This window comes from Asterias amurensis, chromosome 13 (assembly GCF_032118995.1).
Source record: "Asterias amurensis chromosome 13, ASM3211899v1".
NCBI classification, from domain to species: Eukaryota; Metazoa; Echinodermata; class Asteroidea; order Forcipulatida; family Asteriidae; genus Asterias; species Asterias amurensis.
Window position 1 is genome coordinate 19,170,966 of NC_092660.1, and position 18,596 is coordinate 19,189,561.

The following is an 18,596-nucleotide window of genomic DNA, read 5'->3' on the forward strand; positions in this document are numbered from 1 at the left end:
ATACAAGGGGAATTTTATTTTTGGGTGGTGGTAACATTATTCTGCTAAGCATGATTTTATTGTACTTGGCTACTTTGTGGTGCTTAAGCAGCTCTAGGATAGTAGGGTCAGTGGTTGAAGACAAGTACAATTTTAAGGAAAAGACACTGGATATATTCAGAGTTTATGATGATTCCCAATAATTTTCTACATGCAGTCAGTTTTTTAAATTAATCAGATTTAATGCTCTATTTTATATGCTGCATTACAATTAAATGGGGCAATTCAAACTTTGGATGAACTGAAAGCCCTTGGCAGAGAGGAATATCAATTTTGTTGGAAAAAAGGTTGCTAAATGCTTTTGGCAATATTTTTCAAAATGTCATTCAGTGCCATTCTTTATTAGACAGTTGCGTGGCACATGATCTCTTCATATTTTCAAGAACCAGACTATGAGCTCTCTGTAAGTTGAATACCATAAATAGAAATACTTTATTGGTTCATGGAGGAATTTCTTCCTCCATGATTGGTTAGTGTTCGACGTTATTAGCATTATGTTTGTTTAAAGTAAGTACCAGCTACTTTTAATTAATACATTTTTTGAACGATTACGCAAACACGTGCATGCCCATCCCGAAGCACCAAAATCTCTTGCCAAAATAAAATAAAATAAAAAAAAAATAGGTACAAAGAAAACAGTTGACTAAACAGTTTCTGCACAACATGCATAAGTGCATACAAGCTTTTCTTAATGCACAACAATATGCTTGTTTAAAGGCCATTTATTCCCTAATCCACACAGCGCGACCCAACTTTATGGTTCTGCTTATTGTTGGCAAATAATCGGCGCTTACGGAAGCAGGTAATTCCGTGCTTATATCAAGCGCATTTCACGGGTTAACAAGGAGTTTTTGCTTGTGCACACGCATACTCCACAATACTAGGCATTCTTCGCTTACACAGCTTGCGCAGAAATTCTGCGCTTGTACACGGTAAGCGGAGAAGGGTGATTGCAAGTGCAGAATTTGACGGTAAGCAGAACCATGAAATTAGGCCCTGGTCTTTATACATGTTATGAGTTATCGCATGTGAACACATGTGACCAGTCTTTGACCAATCAAGAATGCATACAATCTCAGAGGTGTTTATTAGTTACGGTTAAATGATTTGTAATTAAATGATTATTCTTTATACCAGACGGAAGAAATAACAGTTACAATTGTACACCAAGTCTGCATTATTTGCTTAAAAATTGACAATTTATTCTCCTTATAACACCCAATACTGCACTGTGCTTCGACTTCTAAAAAAAAAAGTGGCGTTTATAATTGACAAATAACAATTCTGCTTGTTCGAATTTATTTAACTTGTCATCAAAACAAAAGTAAAGCTTTGTTATTATGAAATAGCATAAATAACAAAGTAATAGATTGTTTTTTTAATATGCAAATACTTCAACCTGCGTTATAATTTCAAACATCCATAACAGGGGCAAGTTTCATAGAGCTGCTTAAGCACAAATTTATGCTTACAAGAAATAATATGGTTACCAGTCAAAATACCATATCCCATGAACCATTTGTGCCTGGTATCCTGCTCATTTCTGCTAAGCACAAGCTTGTTAAAGGGTTTGGGTACTTTTTGTTTGACACAAAACACAAACAGCCACAGTTTTACATTAATCTTTAAAGATAATGACGGCAGAAAGCTTCCCTTTATGCTGAGGTGCTGTAATTTGGGAGAAATGAGTAAAACAATTTCACAAAAATAAATTTTGTCTCAGTGAGATGAAAAGTATTTTAGCATGTTCAACAGATTTACTTGACTCTCCTGAAAACTTGCTCGTTGATTTTCACTTTTTCTCTCTCTCAAAAAACTTGACAACTAATGAAGCTGAAAATTCTACAAGTAAATTATATTACAGGCATCTTTATTCACAGTGAGTAGGGATTCAAACTTGATCTACAAAAGGTATCAAACCCTTTTAAGGGAAGGTACACTATTGGTAATTGTCAAAGACCAGTCTTCTCACTTGGTGTATCCCAACATAAGCATAAAATAACAAGCCTGTGAAAATTTGAGCTCAATTGGTCATCGAAGTTGCGAGAAAATGATGAGAGAAACACCCTTGTTGGAGGAATTTGTGTGCTTTCAGATTGGAATAAAAGACTTCTGACTAGAATTTTTTTTTTATTTCAGTGAGAAATTACCTCTTTCTCAAAATCTATACTACTTCAGAGGGAGCCATTTCTCACAATGTTTTATACTATCAACAACTCTCCAATGGTCATTACCAAATCAGCTTACAAGTTAATATTTGTTTTGAGTAATTACCAAACGTGTACCTTCCCTTTAAGCAACATAATCTGCTTAAGCAGCACTGTGTAAGTTGGCCCTGGTTTGACAGTGACAAAGAAAAAGTAGTACAAAAGAACACAGAGCTTTTTGTATTTGTGTTTAACTTGTAGGTGGATCTGATCCTCCTTGTGACTGCTGGTTACCGTTGTTATTTGGGGCGTTAGGGTTGGCATTATCGGCGCCACCTGGTGGTTGGTTTTGTCTGTTGCGCATCCCTTGTATCTGTTGCACTATGTCTGGATTTTGTTGCTGTATTTGGCTGGCCATTTGCTGCCCACTGAAAAGAAAACGAAGGAGTAGTTATTCATAATAATAATAATAATAATGATTCATTTTTGTATAGAGTTTTACACACCTGAAGAGCGTCTAAAAGCGCTTCTACTGGGCCATTTAATTATTTCCTTAAACCATCTAAGCTCCCTGGGGAGTATACAGACTGTGCAACAAATATGCGTTACTAACCAATCACAAGAACCTTCTCTGACATTTACCCCTGGGTGGAGAGTAGTAATTATATTATAGTCAAGTGTCTTGCTCAGGGACATAAGTGTCACCGCTGGGACTCGATTCCCCACTCTGCTGAACAGAAACACCAGAGCTTGAGTTTGGTGCTCTTATCCGCTCGGCAATGACACCCCATTGTTACTATCATCAGTATTGTAGCCAAGGAGGGTGGGCCTGGGCGCGCCTGCCCATGACTCACTATTTTTTCCCAGCACTCTGAGCAAAATACACTGTGCCGCCCAGCATAGATTTCCCTCAGAATAAATCAAAATATTGTTCATTGTGCATTGATCTGAGACACAGCTAATGAAAGGGAGTCTCAAATATCACATAGAAACAACATAGTCAAAAGGCCCTTATTGCATGGCCCCATAACATGAACAGTTTGGAAACCTGGCATCATGTCTGAAGCTTGCACTTCAGCAATAATGGCCCCATATTTCAACATGAATAGTGTTTCTGATCCGCTTGCCCTTGTTATACATTTCTGATAATGAAACACACAAATTAGTGCAACAAGAGTGTTTTTTTCCATTATTCTCTTGCAACTTCAATGACCAATTGAGTCCAAATTTTCACATTTGTTGGGATACACCAAAGGAGAACACTGGTCTTTGACAATACCCAAAGGTGTCCAGTGCCTTTAACACAAAAACACATCAATAAACAAACAAAAACAAACGAGCAACGATCATGATAAATGATTCTACTCACACTTGTAGAAGATTTGCCATACTCGCTGCTTGATCTGGATTCTGACCACCATCTCCTTCCATGGCTTGACCCATCATGGAACTCATCCTAACAGAAAGATTGAAGCAAAAAGGGAAATGACTTTTAACGGAAGGTATACCTTTGGTAATAACTCTTAAAATAAAATGGCAATAAATCCCTGTTTTTCACATGCCGGACCATCTCTTTGAAATAGCGTCCCACTTCAACTCAGAAAAGCAGATACTTGTTCCAAATTCAAAACTCATCTCAAAACATATCTATTTCGGAAACAATAGCCTCCAAACTTTTGGTTGTCTTGTGTCATTGTGTATTGGCCAGGTTAGCAGAGTTCGGGTTTTTTTGCGCCAGGAGTGTCATCATTGACAGACATGGCGCACTAGAAATGTTCATTATTATTCTAACGCTTATTACAGCATCGTTTGATAGTGTAAAGCACTTTGAGAAACATTTCACTTTGAAGTAATGTGGTAAATCAAAAAGAAAACAGTTTTTATGGCCCAAATTTGAATCTAAAACTGTTGCCGCGTAACGCTTCTATTAGGAATTTCTATAAGCAATTATTCTTCCTGGGACATATTTGCTATGGATTTTTGGGGATATGTCACCGCTTTTGAAATAGTCACCCTGGTTATAGAAACTATTATGTTGAATTTAATTCCAAATATCTTCCTGACTGTTGTACAAAGTATCCCTAATAGCAAGATGCAAATGTTGGCAGCTCTTAACACAAATTTGTTGTCATGTTTAAACGATTAAAACAAGATCAGTTCTGCTGTATACTTACATACTCTGCATTTGTGGATTTTGTAAAATCGAAGACGCCTAAAAACAAAATGAAGAACAGAGACAAAAAGTCAGAAAAGGAGGCACTAGAGTATACAGGGCTTAACACACGATGGTGTATGGGTAAAACTACATAATATTCTTAATCCTTGATGCAATTTTAACATCCTAATAGTTTCTTGTAGTTACTCTGTACTGTAATTAAAGAAGGGTGCCAGTGAAATGTAATCCAAGATAACAAAGACTTCAAAGTAGCTGCTCCCAAGCACATCACCCAGCATTAATAAACATCTCCATGCGCAAACCGAACCCCAAGTGTTTGACTGCACTAGGAGTTTTACGTAGTATTTATCCAGATCCAGACAAGCTGTATCCAGCTACAACTAGGGCTAAGGCTGTAGCTAAGTGTGTTGCTAAGGAAGTTCTATACTTCAACGCATGATGATGTAGCCATAGCTGGTAGCCAAGGAATGAATTAATATTGAACTTACTGCATTCATCAGAGCTGGATTGTTTAGGAGGGAACCGATATCCATCCCACCAAGAGCAGGTCCAAAGCCAGGCATGGCTCCGCCCCCACCACCACCTCCCTGAATATAAGGGAATGCAAAAATTCAATGATTCAAGCAACGCTAATTCTGCCTCTAGCTACTGGGCAATCTCGGTAGTCTAGTTGGTAAGACACTGCTCTAGAATACATGCAGCAAGGGTCGTGGGTTTGAATCCCACCAGAGTAATATACCTGTGATTTTTTTTACAGAGCTCGGGGATGTACTGCGATTACAGTGCTAACACACATCAGTATATGTAAAACCAAAACTTTATATTCTTTAACCCTGATGCAAATTTCCATCTAGTTAATTCTCAGCAAGCAATTTTGTCCAGCAAGTTTTGCAAAGCAAAACAAATTGACTGGGCATGTTTTCTGAACACTGAATGCTAACATTAAGCAGCAAACTATACTTTTTGAGTGGTCAAGTGGTCAGACTACAAGGGTGCTTTTCACAAGGAGTTAAGACTAGTCTTATGTGGAGTAAGGACACGTTACTCATCCTAACTTAGGACTAGCCTAAGTTAGGAACATCTTTGTGAAATCAACCCCAGGACTTGCAATCGCAAGATTGTGGGTACGAATCCTATCAAGCTAATTGCTGATTTCACAATGACTAGAATTCAATTTTTGTCATCTAGTTACAGAAGCACAATAATCACTAGTGAGTGTTTGAATGAGAGAGATTGGCTGTTGCCAGAATCCCGTTGTGGGAGTTTTGCTGAGTTCCCTTGAAAAGAAGATCATCTAAACAAACAAACAAACAAACACCCCCCCCCCAACCATGCCAACAAACAAATAAACAAACAAACAGACAAAATGATATTTTAATAAAGAGGGTAAGCAGGCATGATAAATTTGGTCCTTTCAAAAAAGTAGGAACATTTGATTGAGTACAATGGCTGACCTACATGTTACAGTTCATATGTTACAGACTTTTCAGGCTATTTTATCACAAATTTTCTGATTTTCCCAAGGTACAAAAAAATCAGAAATCAGACCAAAATAGGAAGAATATCATGCCTGATAAGGTAAAGATGTGGACTCCCCCTTCTACTCACCCCTATATTTGCGTCTTTCAGTTTCTTCTCTGCAATACGAAGGTTGGCCTGGTAGCTATCGTTACTTGGTTCAAGCTCCACAGCTTTGGCGTAAGCATCCTTTGCCTTTGTAAGGTCGTTCAAATGCGTATATGCTAGCCTAAAAAGTGGGTAAAAAAATCAAGGAAAACACAAGCAAGCATTACAGTGGGAGACCTACATAACCTGTCTGGGCCCAATTTCATAAAGCTGTTTAGCAGGAAATACTGCTCAGCAAATTTCTATGTTAAGTATTCATGCTGTGTGAGGCACCAGTTTGCAACAATGCAAACTTTATGGAATTTTGGCTGGGTACCAGTTTTTGTAAAGCAAGATTTTTTTAAGATTTATTCTCTTTTTAAATGTGTCAACAAATTTTAAATTACCTGTGTCAACAAACGACTAATTTTGCTTGGTGGCATCACATTTACGGAGCGGGTTCGAATTTAGAAGGAAAATACATAGTCAACATTTTTAACAAGGAAACTTCACAATGAGGTATTTTATTCTATTGTAAAACACAAGACCGGCGAGCTTGTACCGTCGTGAGGCTACTGGCCTGACGGGGCCTCAGGCTTCCTGTTAAGTGTCAATTTTGGTTGTACTCGTGGAAGTGTCGTGGCCGAACAGTTAAGAGCACCGAATTCAAGCTCTGGTGTTTCTGTTCAGCAGAGTGTGGGTTTGAGTCCCAATCGTGACACTTGTGTCCTTAAGCAAGGCACCACTGCATCGTCCTTCGGATGGAACGTAAAGCCGTTGGTCCCATGTGTTATGTAACACATATAAAAGAACCCACTGCACAAAAAGAGAAGGGGTTTCACCCAGGTGTTCCTGGTTTTGATTGGCTGCATATTGCGCCACAGCACCTTGTAAACCATTACACAGTGCTTTAAAGGAATAGGTCTCATACTTCAAATCGTAGCTCCACATACCTTGCAGGAAAATTACTGTGCGCTTTGATATGCCCCTTATAAGGCTGTGATAAAGCGCTTTAAGAACCGAGTATTATCATTATTACTCACCCCATGCGACCGTATGCTTTACTGTACTGGGGATCAATATTGATGGCTCTATTGCAGTCCTCTAGCGCCCTCTTGTGATTGTCCAGCTTGCTGAACGCTGCAGCTCTATTACTGTAGTAAACAGCGTTAGTAGAATCTACACTGATGGCGTTTGTATAACACACAGCTGCTTCATTGTATCTCTCTTGTTTCATTAACTCATTGCCTGAAATCGAGATTCAAAATATCCAAAGTCTTAGAGCCTTGTCACACGAGGCAACCTTTACAAGCAACTTGGAGGCAACCGACTGCAGTGGCCGCAGGACCACTTTGGTGGCACATGAGTAATTTTTTGAACATTGTCTTACGATCCACAAGAAAATTTGTGAACATTTAAATGTGAATGGTTTTTCTTCTTTGAAATTGCCTGGAACTGGTTGCCTGTAAATTGGCTCATGTGACATGATTCTATGGGTGCGTTCGATAAGCTTCCCCCAGGTCGACCTAGAGTCTGACCCCAGTGAGTCCGAGTAGCTCTGACGTCATTGTTGTAGTTGACCCGAGTCAGACCCAAAATATACCCTGCATTTGGAGCGGGTTACTTGGGGCTGACCCAGGTGCATGATGTCACAATAAAAAACTTTCTCAATGACCACCAATTTGCTGTAACATTAGCAGAAAACTTTCAGGAAGTTTGACACACATTTTCACCATTAAACCAGCGACTTTGTGAGCATTAATTTTTGTTTGTAATTGTAGACTCGCATTATTGTATCATTGCAGTTTCAGTTTTATCATGGAAATAACTATTTTACGATCTATAAATCAATGAAGTGTTTTGGGCGTAATTGATTTGAATGCTTGGGGTGTTCGGTTAACTCTTGTCGGGGGCTCATCAGGAGGAGTTTTTTTTATTTTTTTTTTTTATGCAAGTCACCAGACACACAAGGCCTGAAGGCCACTTCAAGGTGTGGGCTACAATTTTTTCTTTCCAGAGGCCGTTGCCACCTACTCTTGGGGCTGAAACAGGGTTACCCTTTTTACAGTCCATACGAATGTAGGCTTGGGTATCATCAGTCTGAATCCTGGCCAATAGAGCAGAAAGCAATACCTCCCCAATTTTATGTAGCAAGAGTCATGACCGGGATTTGAACCCACACACTGCTAAATCAAACACCAGAGCTTGAATCCGGTGCTCTTAACCGCTCGGACATGACACGCCACACTTGGTAAGGAGTGGGAGTGGGGTATGCTGTACCTTGGTTCTTAGACTCCTCAGCTTTCTTCTTCTCGTCTCCAGATGGTGAGCAGTCGTTGGCTGTCACTGATGAACACACATCTGGTGCTGAGGGACTTCTTATATCAGGCTCCATGTACAAATCATTATTTGTACCTAATGATGCATCCTAAGAATGTCAATTGTATTTGTCACAATTTGAATGACAACTTTACAAAGCTTCATATGTTAAGAAATTACACATTTAGTGTGTGATATGTTTAGTTAAAAAAGCAGCAATCCTCAAGAGAAAAACACTCATTTAAAAGTCATAATTTTTACATCTTACATTAGGTATGAAGACCTGTACTTTTAACCACAGCGCTCTGGTTTGGCCTTGCTGTCCCTTCAAAAGTTTTGCAATGGAAGTGCCCCTTTCAAAATGGAAATGGCCTTGCACTCTCAAAGATACAATTCTAGGCCTGCATATATGTAAGTGTCAGTTGTACTTGTATACATATAAAGGCCTGGAATCAAACTACAGAGCTCTGGTCTTAACCTAGGTGCCTCTTCACAAGTTTTGCAATGGAAGTGCCCCTTTCAAAATGGAAATGGCCTTGCCCTCTCAAAGATACAATTCCAGGCCTGCATATATGTAAGTGTCAGTTGTACTTGTATACGTAAAGGCCTGGAATCAAACTACAGAGCTCTGGGGCCAATTTCATAGAGCTGCTTAAGCAAATTTGCTTAAGCACGAAATTAGCTCACTTATTTCACACATGTAACTGGCAAAAATTTCATGCCATATACATTGCTTATGACTAGTATATAGCTGTTGTTCACTTAGCATAAAAATTGAGTGGAGTAATTGGCTGGTAACCTGATTTTACTAAGCAAGGACTTTTTTTGCTTTAAAGCAAAATTTTGTGCTTAAGCAGCTCTATGAAATTGGGCCCAGGTCTTGGACTAGGTGCCTCTTCAAAAGTTTTGCAATGGAAGTGCTCCTTTCCTAAGATAAAAATTGTATTTTAAACAGCACGTACCGGTGTTCCATAGACAGTCTTGAACATTTCCCGCAGTGAACGATCTGGTCTCAGCACACCATGATCTCTTGTGTTGATCCCATATGCCGTCTCTAAACACTGTGTTGAAACTTAAATTAAAAGGGGAAAAAACAAGTTTTCTTTTAGTATAAACTCTGATGAGAGATTTACACACGGAGTCATCTCAAACACACCAAGGTAACATTTTGAGTTGAGGTTTTTACTGGAGAGGGATTTGAAGCTGTTCCTTAATGTGCCATCGCTCTACCAACTGAGCTATCTAGCACTAATGTTGGCAGTCTCCCTATTTTGTCAATGTCTTTCATTCAGTTTCCCTTGAGGTTGATCCCTTTAAGGTGATCCCTCTGCTGCTTGTGCCCAGGTTGTAAACGTGGGTGTCATCCCTGGCTAAACATCAGCTTCTGACTGGCACCCTCTAACAAAGATATTGGTGCTGGTGTTGCAGGAGATTCTGTGTCCCCGCAGACGGCAAAGTGTGTACAATTTTCTCCTAACAGCGCCCTCTTTTGAATCATTCTCCTTCAGCCCATTCTAATTTCCCATATTGACGACATAATCTACCAGACAGAACTGCCTGGGACACTGACACGTTAATCTGGAGGACATTTGCTAAAATCCCACACTCTAGTCTTAGTGAAACATTTTTTGTTCATTAGAACTGCTTCAGGAAAAAAATTGTGAAAATGGCATCATTAACTTAAGAAGTTCAAGATTCATTTTTACCTTCGATACTTTCTACAGCCTCCTCGTCGAGGGTTCCACTTTTGATCTCATCCTCAAGGAATTCTAAGATTGAGAAGATGAGCTGCCTCTTATCAGCCATCTTGACTTCGATTCGGGTTTCTTGACTCCGACTTTGGTTTCTTGACTACAACTTTGGTTTCTCACCTCCAATTCCAATTTGGTACAGATCTTGAAGTGCTGCTTCTGTCAAAAGAATTATTTATAATTAATGGAGACTCTTATAACAAAAACAGTGTATTAATTGGTGTGTCATGGCTGAGCATTGGACTCGAGCTCTGGTATTTCTGATCAGCAGAGTGTGGGTCTGAATCTGAGGCACTTGTATTTATGATACAATGTACTTCACTGTTTTGTCCTCGTCCTTGTATTTTTTGGATTGGTGCTTGTAAAAGAACCCAGAAGTCAAAACACGTATCGTATCGAAGAAGAGTAGGTGTTTAACTGTCAACCCCAGTGTTTCTGGTTCACCTAGGTTTCTGGTTCACAAAGGTCCTAGTTTACTACAGGTTTCCTCTGGCTTGTGACACGTGTTGTAAGCTACAGTGATTAAGTTCACTTATGACAAGGCACCTTTAGATTCAATACAAGAAATATAATAATTAAATTATAAAACCAAAGTTGAAGAAGAACTTTTTGGTGCACTCGATCGTTGTTAAAAAAACTTTTGAGAAAGACTCGGCTAGTACTAGCCTAGAGTAGTATGGGTAAAAAAAAACGTCACTTCATCGTCCTGCGTCAGGCCATGATTAATTAATTAACACTTTTTTTGCAAAAAAAAGTTAAAAACATTATTTAAGTGACAAACTAGTTTCCTATTGTATTTCCCCACTAAGTCACTTAGTGTTGTACATGTCGCTGGAGTGGTGACATCCTCGCCTGACATCCCACAAGCCCCGCCCATCGGCCATCAAAACCACCATCAATATCATCATTCATTCAATATCATTCATGCTCATCATTTTCAATGTTCATATCCCAACTTTTGTTATTCTCCTCACCACTCTGAAAAGTACTTACTTCTAACAATTTGATTTATAAACGGATCCTGATATTGGTAAGTTTTCAATGCTGCTGGGGTCTGCTGCCCTACCTTCTTTTATTATGGTCGTCAAATCATTCGTCAATTTATGGGTTTGTTGTTCTAAATTAAACTCACGAACGTGACCTCTCTGGCTGCAACTGGAAAAAAACATAAAGACACGTCTGGTTGAAGCACCCCCTCTATTGTTTGTATTTAGACCAGGCCAGTGGCAAAACGTAAAGGGCGCCCCCAAGAGTTGATTTCACACATACGCGTTTACACAACACAACATTTTACACCAAACTCACACAGACACCGCTTTCTTCCCACCCGACAACCCTAAGCAAGCGTAACATTTGAAATTTCTCTTGAAGTTGAAGCACGTAACAAAAACAGTATGCCGATGCTGCGGTGGTTAGGTGTAAGTTGTTTCATTAATCTATGTTTCAGTGTGGTTTAATAATTGTATGCAAACTTAACTACTAAATATCATCAATTATGATTCTTCTTTTTTTTTGAACACAAAAAATCATAAATGTTTTTTATAAACCATAATTAAATATCAAAATCACGTAGGCCTATATCATGTTCTATTTCTTCCTCCATGGTTTACCATACAATGATTAAGGGTATGATCTTTCAATTGTGGATATGAATTAAATTTACACTTACAGACAAGTTTACGGAACACTGACATATTTTAATTTATAAAAGGGCAATGGGCAAAAATGCTCCATTCCCGATGCGACATGCACATAAGTCATAATTATTACGATGTCGGTCACTTCGTACCCAAGTCACTTCATACCCAACTTGACGTACCCAAGTCACTTCTAGTTGCGATAACGTAACCCTCCTCCCGACGGCCGCCAGGCCGGAGGGTTACAAGATTGTCTCAAATAGCAAATGACAATCTGGTTTAACACGGACAATTTCGACAGCTAGTCACCAGATTTGCCCCATTTTTACCACTTTCAAAAATCATGACACAAATTCTAAGGGCACAAACTTAAACTGTTGGACTAAACCATTGTTTACAAACTGTTACGTTATTTTCTCTCTTTTTTTTCTGGATGTATAATGCGGTAACCCTTCTTCTCAGGTAAGAAAAAAATTCTGTGGTTTTGGAGTTAATTAACGGCGGATAAATTGGTGGCGACGTGCGGAAGATTATCCTAACCCTCCTGCCGACGGCGGGAGGAGGGTTACTTTATCGCAACTATGGTCGACGGTGCAAGGTGCAAAGAGAAATAAGAAAAGAAAGGGTTTTAAAGGTTGTGCACTATTAACATTGTGCATAGGACTCTAATTGCTGGCAGGGCTACGATGGATGGCACGAAGAGTTATCGTCCACTGAACCATGTCAAAACCATGCAGTATGCATTTTTCTTCATATTTGCACATGTTGTAAAAGTAAATTTGATAATGAAACCCTACACTGTTTATATAAAAATGATGATATCCCACAAAATACCAAATTGTGATGTATGTATTTACATTCCTTCGCAGAGGGTACTTTCACAACCCAAAGTTGTCTCACATTGTCGGCAGACACAACGATTGTTTTCTGTCTCAACCAAAGTCCACTCTCCGATGGTGCCTATAGTGATTGAACAAACAGTAAGTACGTACTTAAATGTACATATTTTCTTATCTAATCTTGGTAAGACACTGGTCGTGGGTTCGAATCCCACTGGAGTAATATGCCTGTAATTTTTTTCACAGGACCTGGGAAAGTACTGAGTATACAGTGCTAACACTCATCGGTGTAAATTTAACATCTATTATATCTAATTTTTGTTTTTTTAACTTAAAGGCAGTGGACACTTTTGGTAATAACTCAAAATAATTATCAGCATAAAACCTTACTTGGTAATGAGTAATGGGGAGAGGTTGATAGTATAAAACATTGTGAGAAACGGCTCCCTCTGAAGTGACGTAGTTTTCAAGAAAGAAGTAATTTTCCACGAATTTGATTTCGAGACCGCAAGTTTAGAATTTGAGGTCTCGAAATCAAGCATCTGAAAGCACACAACTTTGTGTGATAAGGGTGTTTTTTCTTTCATAGTTATCTCTTAACTCCGACGACCAATCGAGCTCAAATTTTCAGAAGTTTGTTATTGTATGTTGAGATATAGCAAGTGAGAAGACTGGTCTTTGACAATTACCAATAGTGTCCAGTGTCTTTAATGTATGAACATATTAGGCCCCATACAATGGATGCATTTTCTACCTTCATGACTATACTGTTGAAACATTACTTGTTTTCACTTGTATTCTATGTTTTGATCAATATACTTTGTAATAATTCCATTTTAGAGGTTTTTATTATGAATGTTTTATCAATCTTATGAATGATCATTTGTTGTTCGCACATTTTGTACATTTTTTATTGATGGATATTTGTTTGCCAATTCATATTTTTGCTCTTTTAAATAAGACCAGTTGAGAGCCTCTAAACTTGAACTTTGTTTCTTTGAGGCAATCCGTCGGGCTCGAGCTGGTTCTCTATCCTTCCTCTATTTTATTTGCTCAAGATTGGATGTTTTAATGATTTTCCCAATGTGAATTTTATTTTATTTTTTTCTTCCACAGAAATGAAATGAATATAAAATAAATAGGGGCTTTCATAGTTAAAAATGACTAAGTAAGCTTCAAAGTTCTTTTGTAAATTGTGTATTACTCGCCCCATGACTTTCTGATATATGTGACTAACTGTTTTCATATGAAAATATTGAGTGTTTTTTACTGACATATAAATATATGTGCTTCAAGTTACACTAAATCAAGTGTTTTGCCAATCATACTTGTAAATAAATTCTTTGTTAGGCCTATTAGAATAACTTTTACCTTCTAACATTTCTTGAAGATGAGGTAAAAAGAATTTTTTTAATGAAGAAGTACTCATTTTTGTTACAGGGTCGTGGAGAAAGAGCTTACGACATCTACTCAAGATTGCTCAAGGAACGTATCATCTGCCTCATGGGCCCAGTAAGTTCATAAATATTACAGTTTTTGTTTAAATATATTTAGCTCAGATTCAATGTACTTGTTACAGCTTACTTTCATTTCTGGTCGATCCTAATTCAGACAGTTGTCTGGTTGTTTTTGTGAATCTTTCAAAGTTGTTCCTATGGTTCTCCATTTTGTTTTCAGGTTGATGATACACTAGCCAGTCTGGTTGTGGCTCAGCTCCTTTTCCTACAGTCTGAGAGCAACAAGAAACCAATTCACATGTACATCAATAGTCCAGGTAAACACTGTCTCAGAATCATACAATTACCATGACTACAATGACTTAAAGTCACAGGGGTGGGTTTCACAAAGAGTTAGGACTAGTCTTACCTCGAGTTAGGACCAGTTAATCGTCCTAACTTAGGACTAGCTGTACATTTTTGATATCTCTTAGGACTGGTCCTAAGTTAGAACCAGTCCTAACTCTTTGTGAAATCCACCCCTTGGGTGGATTTCACAAAGAGTTAGGACTAGTCTTATCTCGAGTTAGGACGAGTTACTAGTCCTAACTTAGGACTAGCTGTACGTTTTTGATATCTCTTAGGACTGGTCTTAAGTTAGGACTAGTCTTATCTCGAGTTAGGACCAGTTACTAGTCCTAACTTAGGACTAGCTGTACGTTTTTGATATCTCTTAGGACTGGTCTTAAGTTAGGACTAGTCTTATCTCGAGTTAGGACCAGTTACTAGTCCTAACTTAGGACTAGCTGTACGTTTTTGATATCTCTTAGGACTGGTCCTAAGTTAGAACCAGTCCTAACTCTTTGTGAAATCCACCCCTTGGGTGGATTTCACAAAGAGTTAGGACTAGTCTTATCTCGAGTTAGGACGAGTTACTCGTCCTAACTTAGGACTAGCTGTACATTTTTGATATCTCTTAGGACTGGTCCTAAGTTAGGACCAGTCCTAACTCTTTGTGAAATCCACCCCTGGGTGGATTTCACAAAGAGTTAGGACTAGTCTTATCTCGAGTTAGGACCAGTTACTCGTCCTAACTTAGGACTATCCATGCAATTTGTATATCTCCTAGGACTAGTCCTAAGTTAGGACTGGTCCTAACTCTTTGTGAAATCGACCCCAGGACACCTTCAGTAATTGTCAAAGACCAGTACTCTCTCTTGGTGTATCCCAACATATGCATAAAGTAACACGTCTAAAAATTTTGACTCAATTGGTCGTCAAAGTTGCAAGAAGATATGAAAGAACAAACACACTTGTTGCACAAATGTATGTGCTGAATAAAGAAGCTTTAGGACTGAAGTTTTTTTCTGATTCAAATATTTTAGTGAGAAATTACCTCTTTCTCAAAAACTATGTTACTCCAAAATGTTTTATTCTATCAACAACTCTCCATTGCTTTTTACCAAGTAACTTTCTATGCTCATAGTATACATTTTTAGTAATTACCAAAAGTGTCTATGCCTTTAATACATGTGTTTATTTAGGAATACATCATTATTGTAGTCATTTTTTTTTAATGAAAATTTGAAATTCTGACTTTGATTTTTCTGCCTCGTAATAAGTTTAGTCTAAGATAGATGGCGCTTTATAAGTTTTAATTATTGTTATTCGTATTATTAGGAGGGTCAGTGACAGCTGGTCTTGGTATATATGACTCAATGCAGTACGTCCTACCACCGATATCTACATGGTGCGTTGGGCAGGCGTGCAGTATGGCATCATTGCTCCTAGCGGCAGGTACTCCAGGCATGAGGTATAGCTTACCAAACTCCAGGGTTATGGTTCATCAGCCGTCGGGCCAAGCAGCGGTAAGAAGGAAATAATTCATCCTGGTTTTGTTAACCCTTTGCCATGAAACTGGAGACTTTGAGGCGCTAGGTGGCAGCAGACTTACCAGGTAAATGTCCATTGTTTACGTAGTTCTGAGCATGACCAAAAATAATGGATTTTACCTGGTAAGTCTGCTGCCACCAAGCGTCCTAAAAGTCTCCCATTGTTGATGTTTGCGCATTTTGCGGTCGTAGAGGAGATCGTGCTCTTATATTTGTTTTTTCTTGCTCTTTATCGGAATGGAGGTGGATTTCCTCTGGGTCCACATGGCGCATATTTTTGTGAATTTTTGTGTGCTTTTTGTGTGTGTTTTTATCGAAATTGTAACGCCATTTTTAACTGTTGTGTTTTTCAAATCAATTAGCTGTGTCCTTGTTCAGTCCAAGTCTTTGTCTGTCACAGAGAAAATCTTAAAAGCACTATGCTTCACATATTCCCCTGCATATTTGTAACAACGTTAACAATAACGTTAAATACCTTAACCATTTAATTATGATGTTTCAAATGCTTTTTGTAATAATAAGAACAAGTAGTGTGTATTTGTGATGCTTAAACTACATTTGATACATTTGTTTGTTGTTCCCAATATTGGAATAAATGTCTTAAAGGAACACGTTGCCTTGGATCGGTCGAGTTGGTCTTTGAAAAGCGTTTGTAACCGTTTTTTATAAAATGCATATGGTTAGAAAGATGTTGTAAAAGTAGAATACAATGATCCACACAAACATGCCTCGAAATTGCACGGTTTTCCTTTTACCTCGTCGACTAACACGTCGGCCATTTATGGGGGTCAACATTTTGACTCCCATAAATGGCCGACCATGTTAGTTCGCACAGTAACAGGAAAACCACGCAATTTCAAGGCAAACTTGTGTGGATCATTGTATTCTACTTTTAAAACATCTTTCCAACAATATGCATTTTATAAAAAACGGTTACAAACGCTTTTGTTTTGACCAACTCGTCCGATCCAAGGCAACGTGTTCCTTTAACTTCAGACTCAAATTCAAAATAATCCTTACCAATTGAGCACTCTTTTTATGGTTCTGTCAAACTGTTTTCAGGGGCAATTTTTATAAAAAAACAAGTGGACTAAAATAAATGTGTTCTTCTGAAAAGCATTGCTGTGCCATCATTTTAATAATACAGACTTGAAATTCTCTTTCCACAGGGTCAAGCCACAGATATTCAAATACAGGCAGAAGAGATCCTGAAGATTAAAGCTCAAATCAACCAATTGTATTTAAAGCACACGAACCAGCCGTTAGCAACAATAGGTAAGGAAGAATTCCTCAAATTAATTACTTTGTTGTGTTTTGATTCAAGAAGAAGCTTGGACCCAGTAAACCCTTATTAGGTGCTACATGTACATTAGTCAGTCTCATTATTCAGGAAAACTTTATAACCTCTTCTGGTAATGTCAAAGACCAGTATTATCACCTTGTGTATATCAACAAATGCATAATCATCTACCCTATTTTATGTATTTTTGTGTTATATATAAGACTCCAACATTATTATTTGCGAAAGAGAAAACGCATTTTCTTTTTGTTTGTTGTGTTTGCAGAGTCAGTGATGGAGCGAGACAGATTCATGAGTCCGGAAGAAGCAAAGGAGTTTGGAATTATTGACAAAGTTTTAGAACATCCCCCTCTACCAGGGGAAAACAACAAAGTTAACAAGAGTGATTGATGACATCGTCTTTATCCAGAAAGACTTTTATCTTAAGGAAAACTTTGCCTCAAATAATGTTGCTAAGAAACACAGCTTCACTTCAGGCTTTTTTTATGATGAGCCCTGATCTTGACTAGGGTTAGGACGTTTAACCGGTTTACCGGGAAATTACAATTTCCTCATAGGTTGCCCTTTGGTCCCAAGGAGAAAATGCCTTGGTGCCCTCGCCCTTTCAAAAACGAGCATACGAGGCCACAGTCTACACCTGTGCCTTTTACAGATTGGCTCATAACTTTGATTTGAATTGTAAGAACTGGTTTAAAAAGACATCACAACTGAAACATAAATGTAAATGCACAACTCTAATCTTGACAGATTTCTCAAAAACAATTTGTTCATACTGATTTCAATTTCAATCAATGATGAGCTTTTGGAAGTATTGCCGCGTTCTAATCAATTCTACTTTTCCCGAAGGTGCCGAGATCCTTTCAGGAATGTACTCCGCTGAACAAACAAAGGCATGATATTCTTCCTACTTTAATCTGATTTCCACTATGTTTTCCTCCTTAGAACAAAATCAAAGAAATGTTATTAACTAACCTGAAAAGACTATCAAATCATCTACCATGTGTACTTGTATGTCAGCCCTTGTACGCAATAAAATGTTCCTACCCTTTTCAAGGGCCAAATATCATGCCTGCAAACAGCTGGTACAGTAGTGTAAGATACTTGGTTTTCTAAGTGATTAATAAATATTATTAATATTTTAAAGGACATTTTTGTTGGTGTTTTATTGACATTGTCAGACATTTAGTGTTTTTGCAAAGGAGTTGGATTGACCCTCCCTGGAGAGAGGGGTCAAAATCTGAAATAACCACTCCCTCGATTACTGTGAATTTACTTACTTAATTTTTTTTAAACAAATGTCGAAGAGAATGCCGAACATCACAAGGCTGGACGGCCACTTCAAGGTGAGGGCTACACTTGACCGATTTGATCCACATGCTCGCTGGTACAACCTGGGTAACAAAGACACTCCGCTCATCTGCTCTAGCCCTCTGCTACTCAGTGGCTGAGTACTGT

At 38.3% G+C, this 18,596-nt stretch overlaps 2 protein-coding genes across 4 annotated transcripts; one reads left to right on the forward strand and one right to left on the reverse strand.

Annotated features, from left to right (window-relative positions):
• Positions 1–447: 447 nt before the first annotated feature.
• LOC139945814 (small glutamine-rich tetratricopeptide repeat-containing protein alpha-like) lies at positions 448–11,233 on the reverse strand. Of its 3 annotated transcripts, none has more exons than XM_071943263.1 (10): positions 11,104–11,233; positions 9,993–10,196; positions 9,249–9,358; positions 8,248–8,395; positions 7,011–7,215; positions 5,971–6,109; positions 4,851–4,949; positions 4,361–4,398; positions 3,556–3,642; positions 448–2,614 (listed from the first exon to the last, which is right to left on the reverse strand). In XM_071943263.1, the coding sequence occupies exons 2-10, from the start codon at positions 10,090–10,092 to the stop codon at positions 2,437–2,439; spliced, it is 1,104 nt and encodes a 367-aa protein (XP_071799364.1). In that variant the 5' UTR covers positions 10,093–10,196; positions 11,104–11,233; the 3' UTR covers positions 448–2,436. The 3 variants fall into 3 exon arrangements, with proteins under 3 accessions (XP_071799364.1, XP_071799365.1, XP_071799366.1); XM_071943264.1 differs by having other exon boundaries at positions 11,031–11,207; XM_071943265.1 differs by having other exon boundaries at positions 9,993–10,190; positions 11,104–11,205.
• An 80-nt stretch (positions 11,234–11,313) lies between these two features.
• On the forward strand, positions 11,314–18,291 carry LOC139946048 (ATP-dependent Clp protease proteolytic subunit-like). Its single transcript, XM_071943637.1, has 7 exons — positions 11,314–11,455; positions 12,544–12,654; positions 13,954–14,025; positions 14,191–14,287; positions 15,630–15,817; positions 17,011–17,116; positions 17,407–18,291. Exons 1-7 carry the CDS (start codon positions 11,432–11,434, stop codon positions 17,529–17,531), a joined length of 723 nt encoding a protein of 240 aa, XP_071799738.1. The 5' UTR covers positions 11,314–11,431; the 3' UTR covers positions 17,532–18,291.
• The last annotated feature ends 305 nt before the right edge of the window (positions 18,292–18,596 follow it).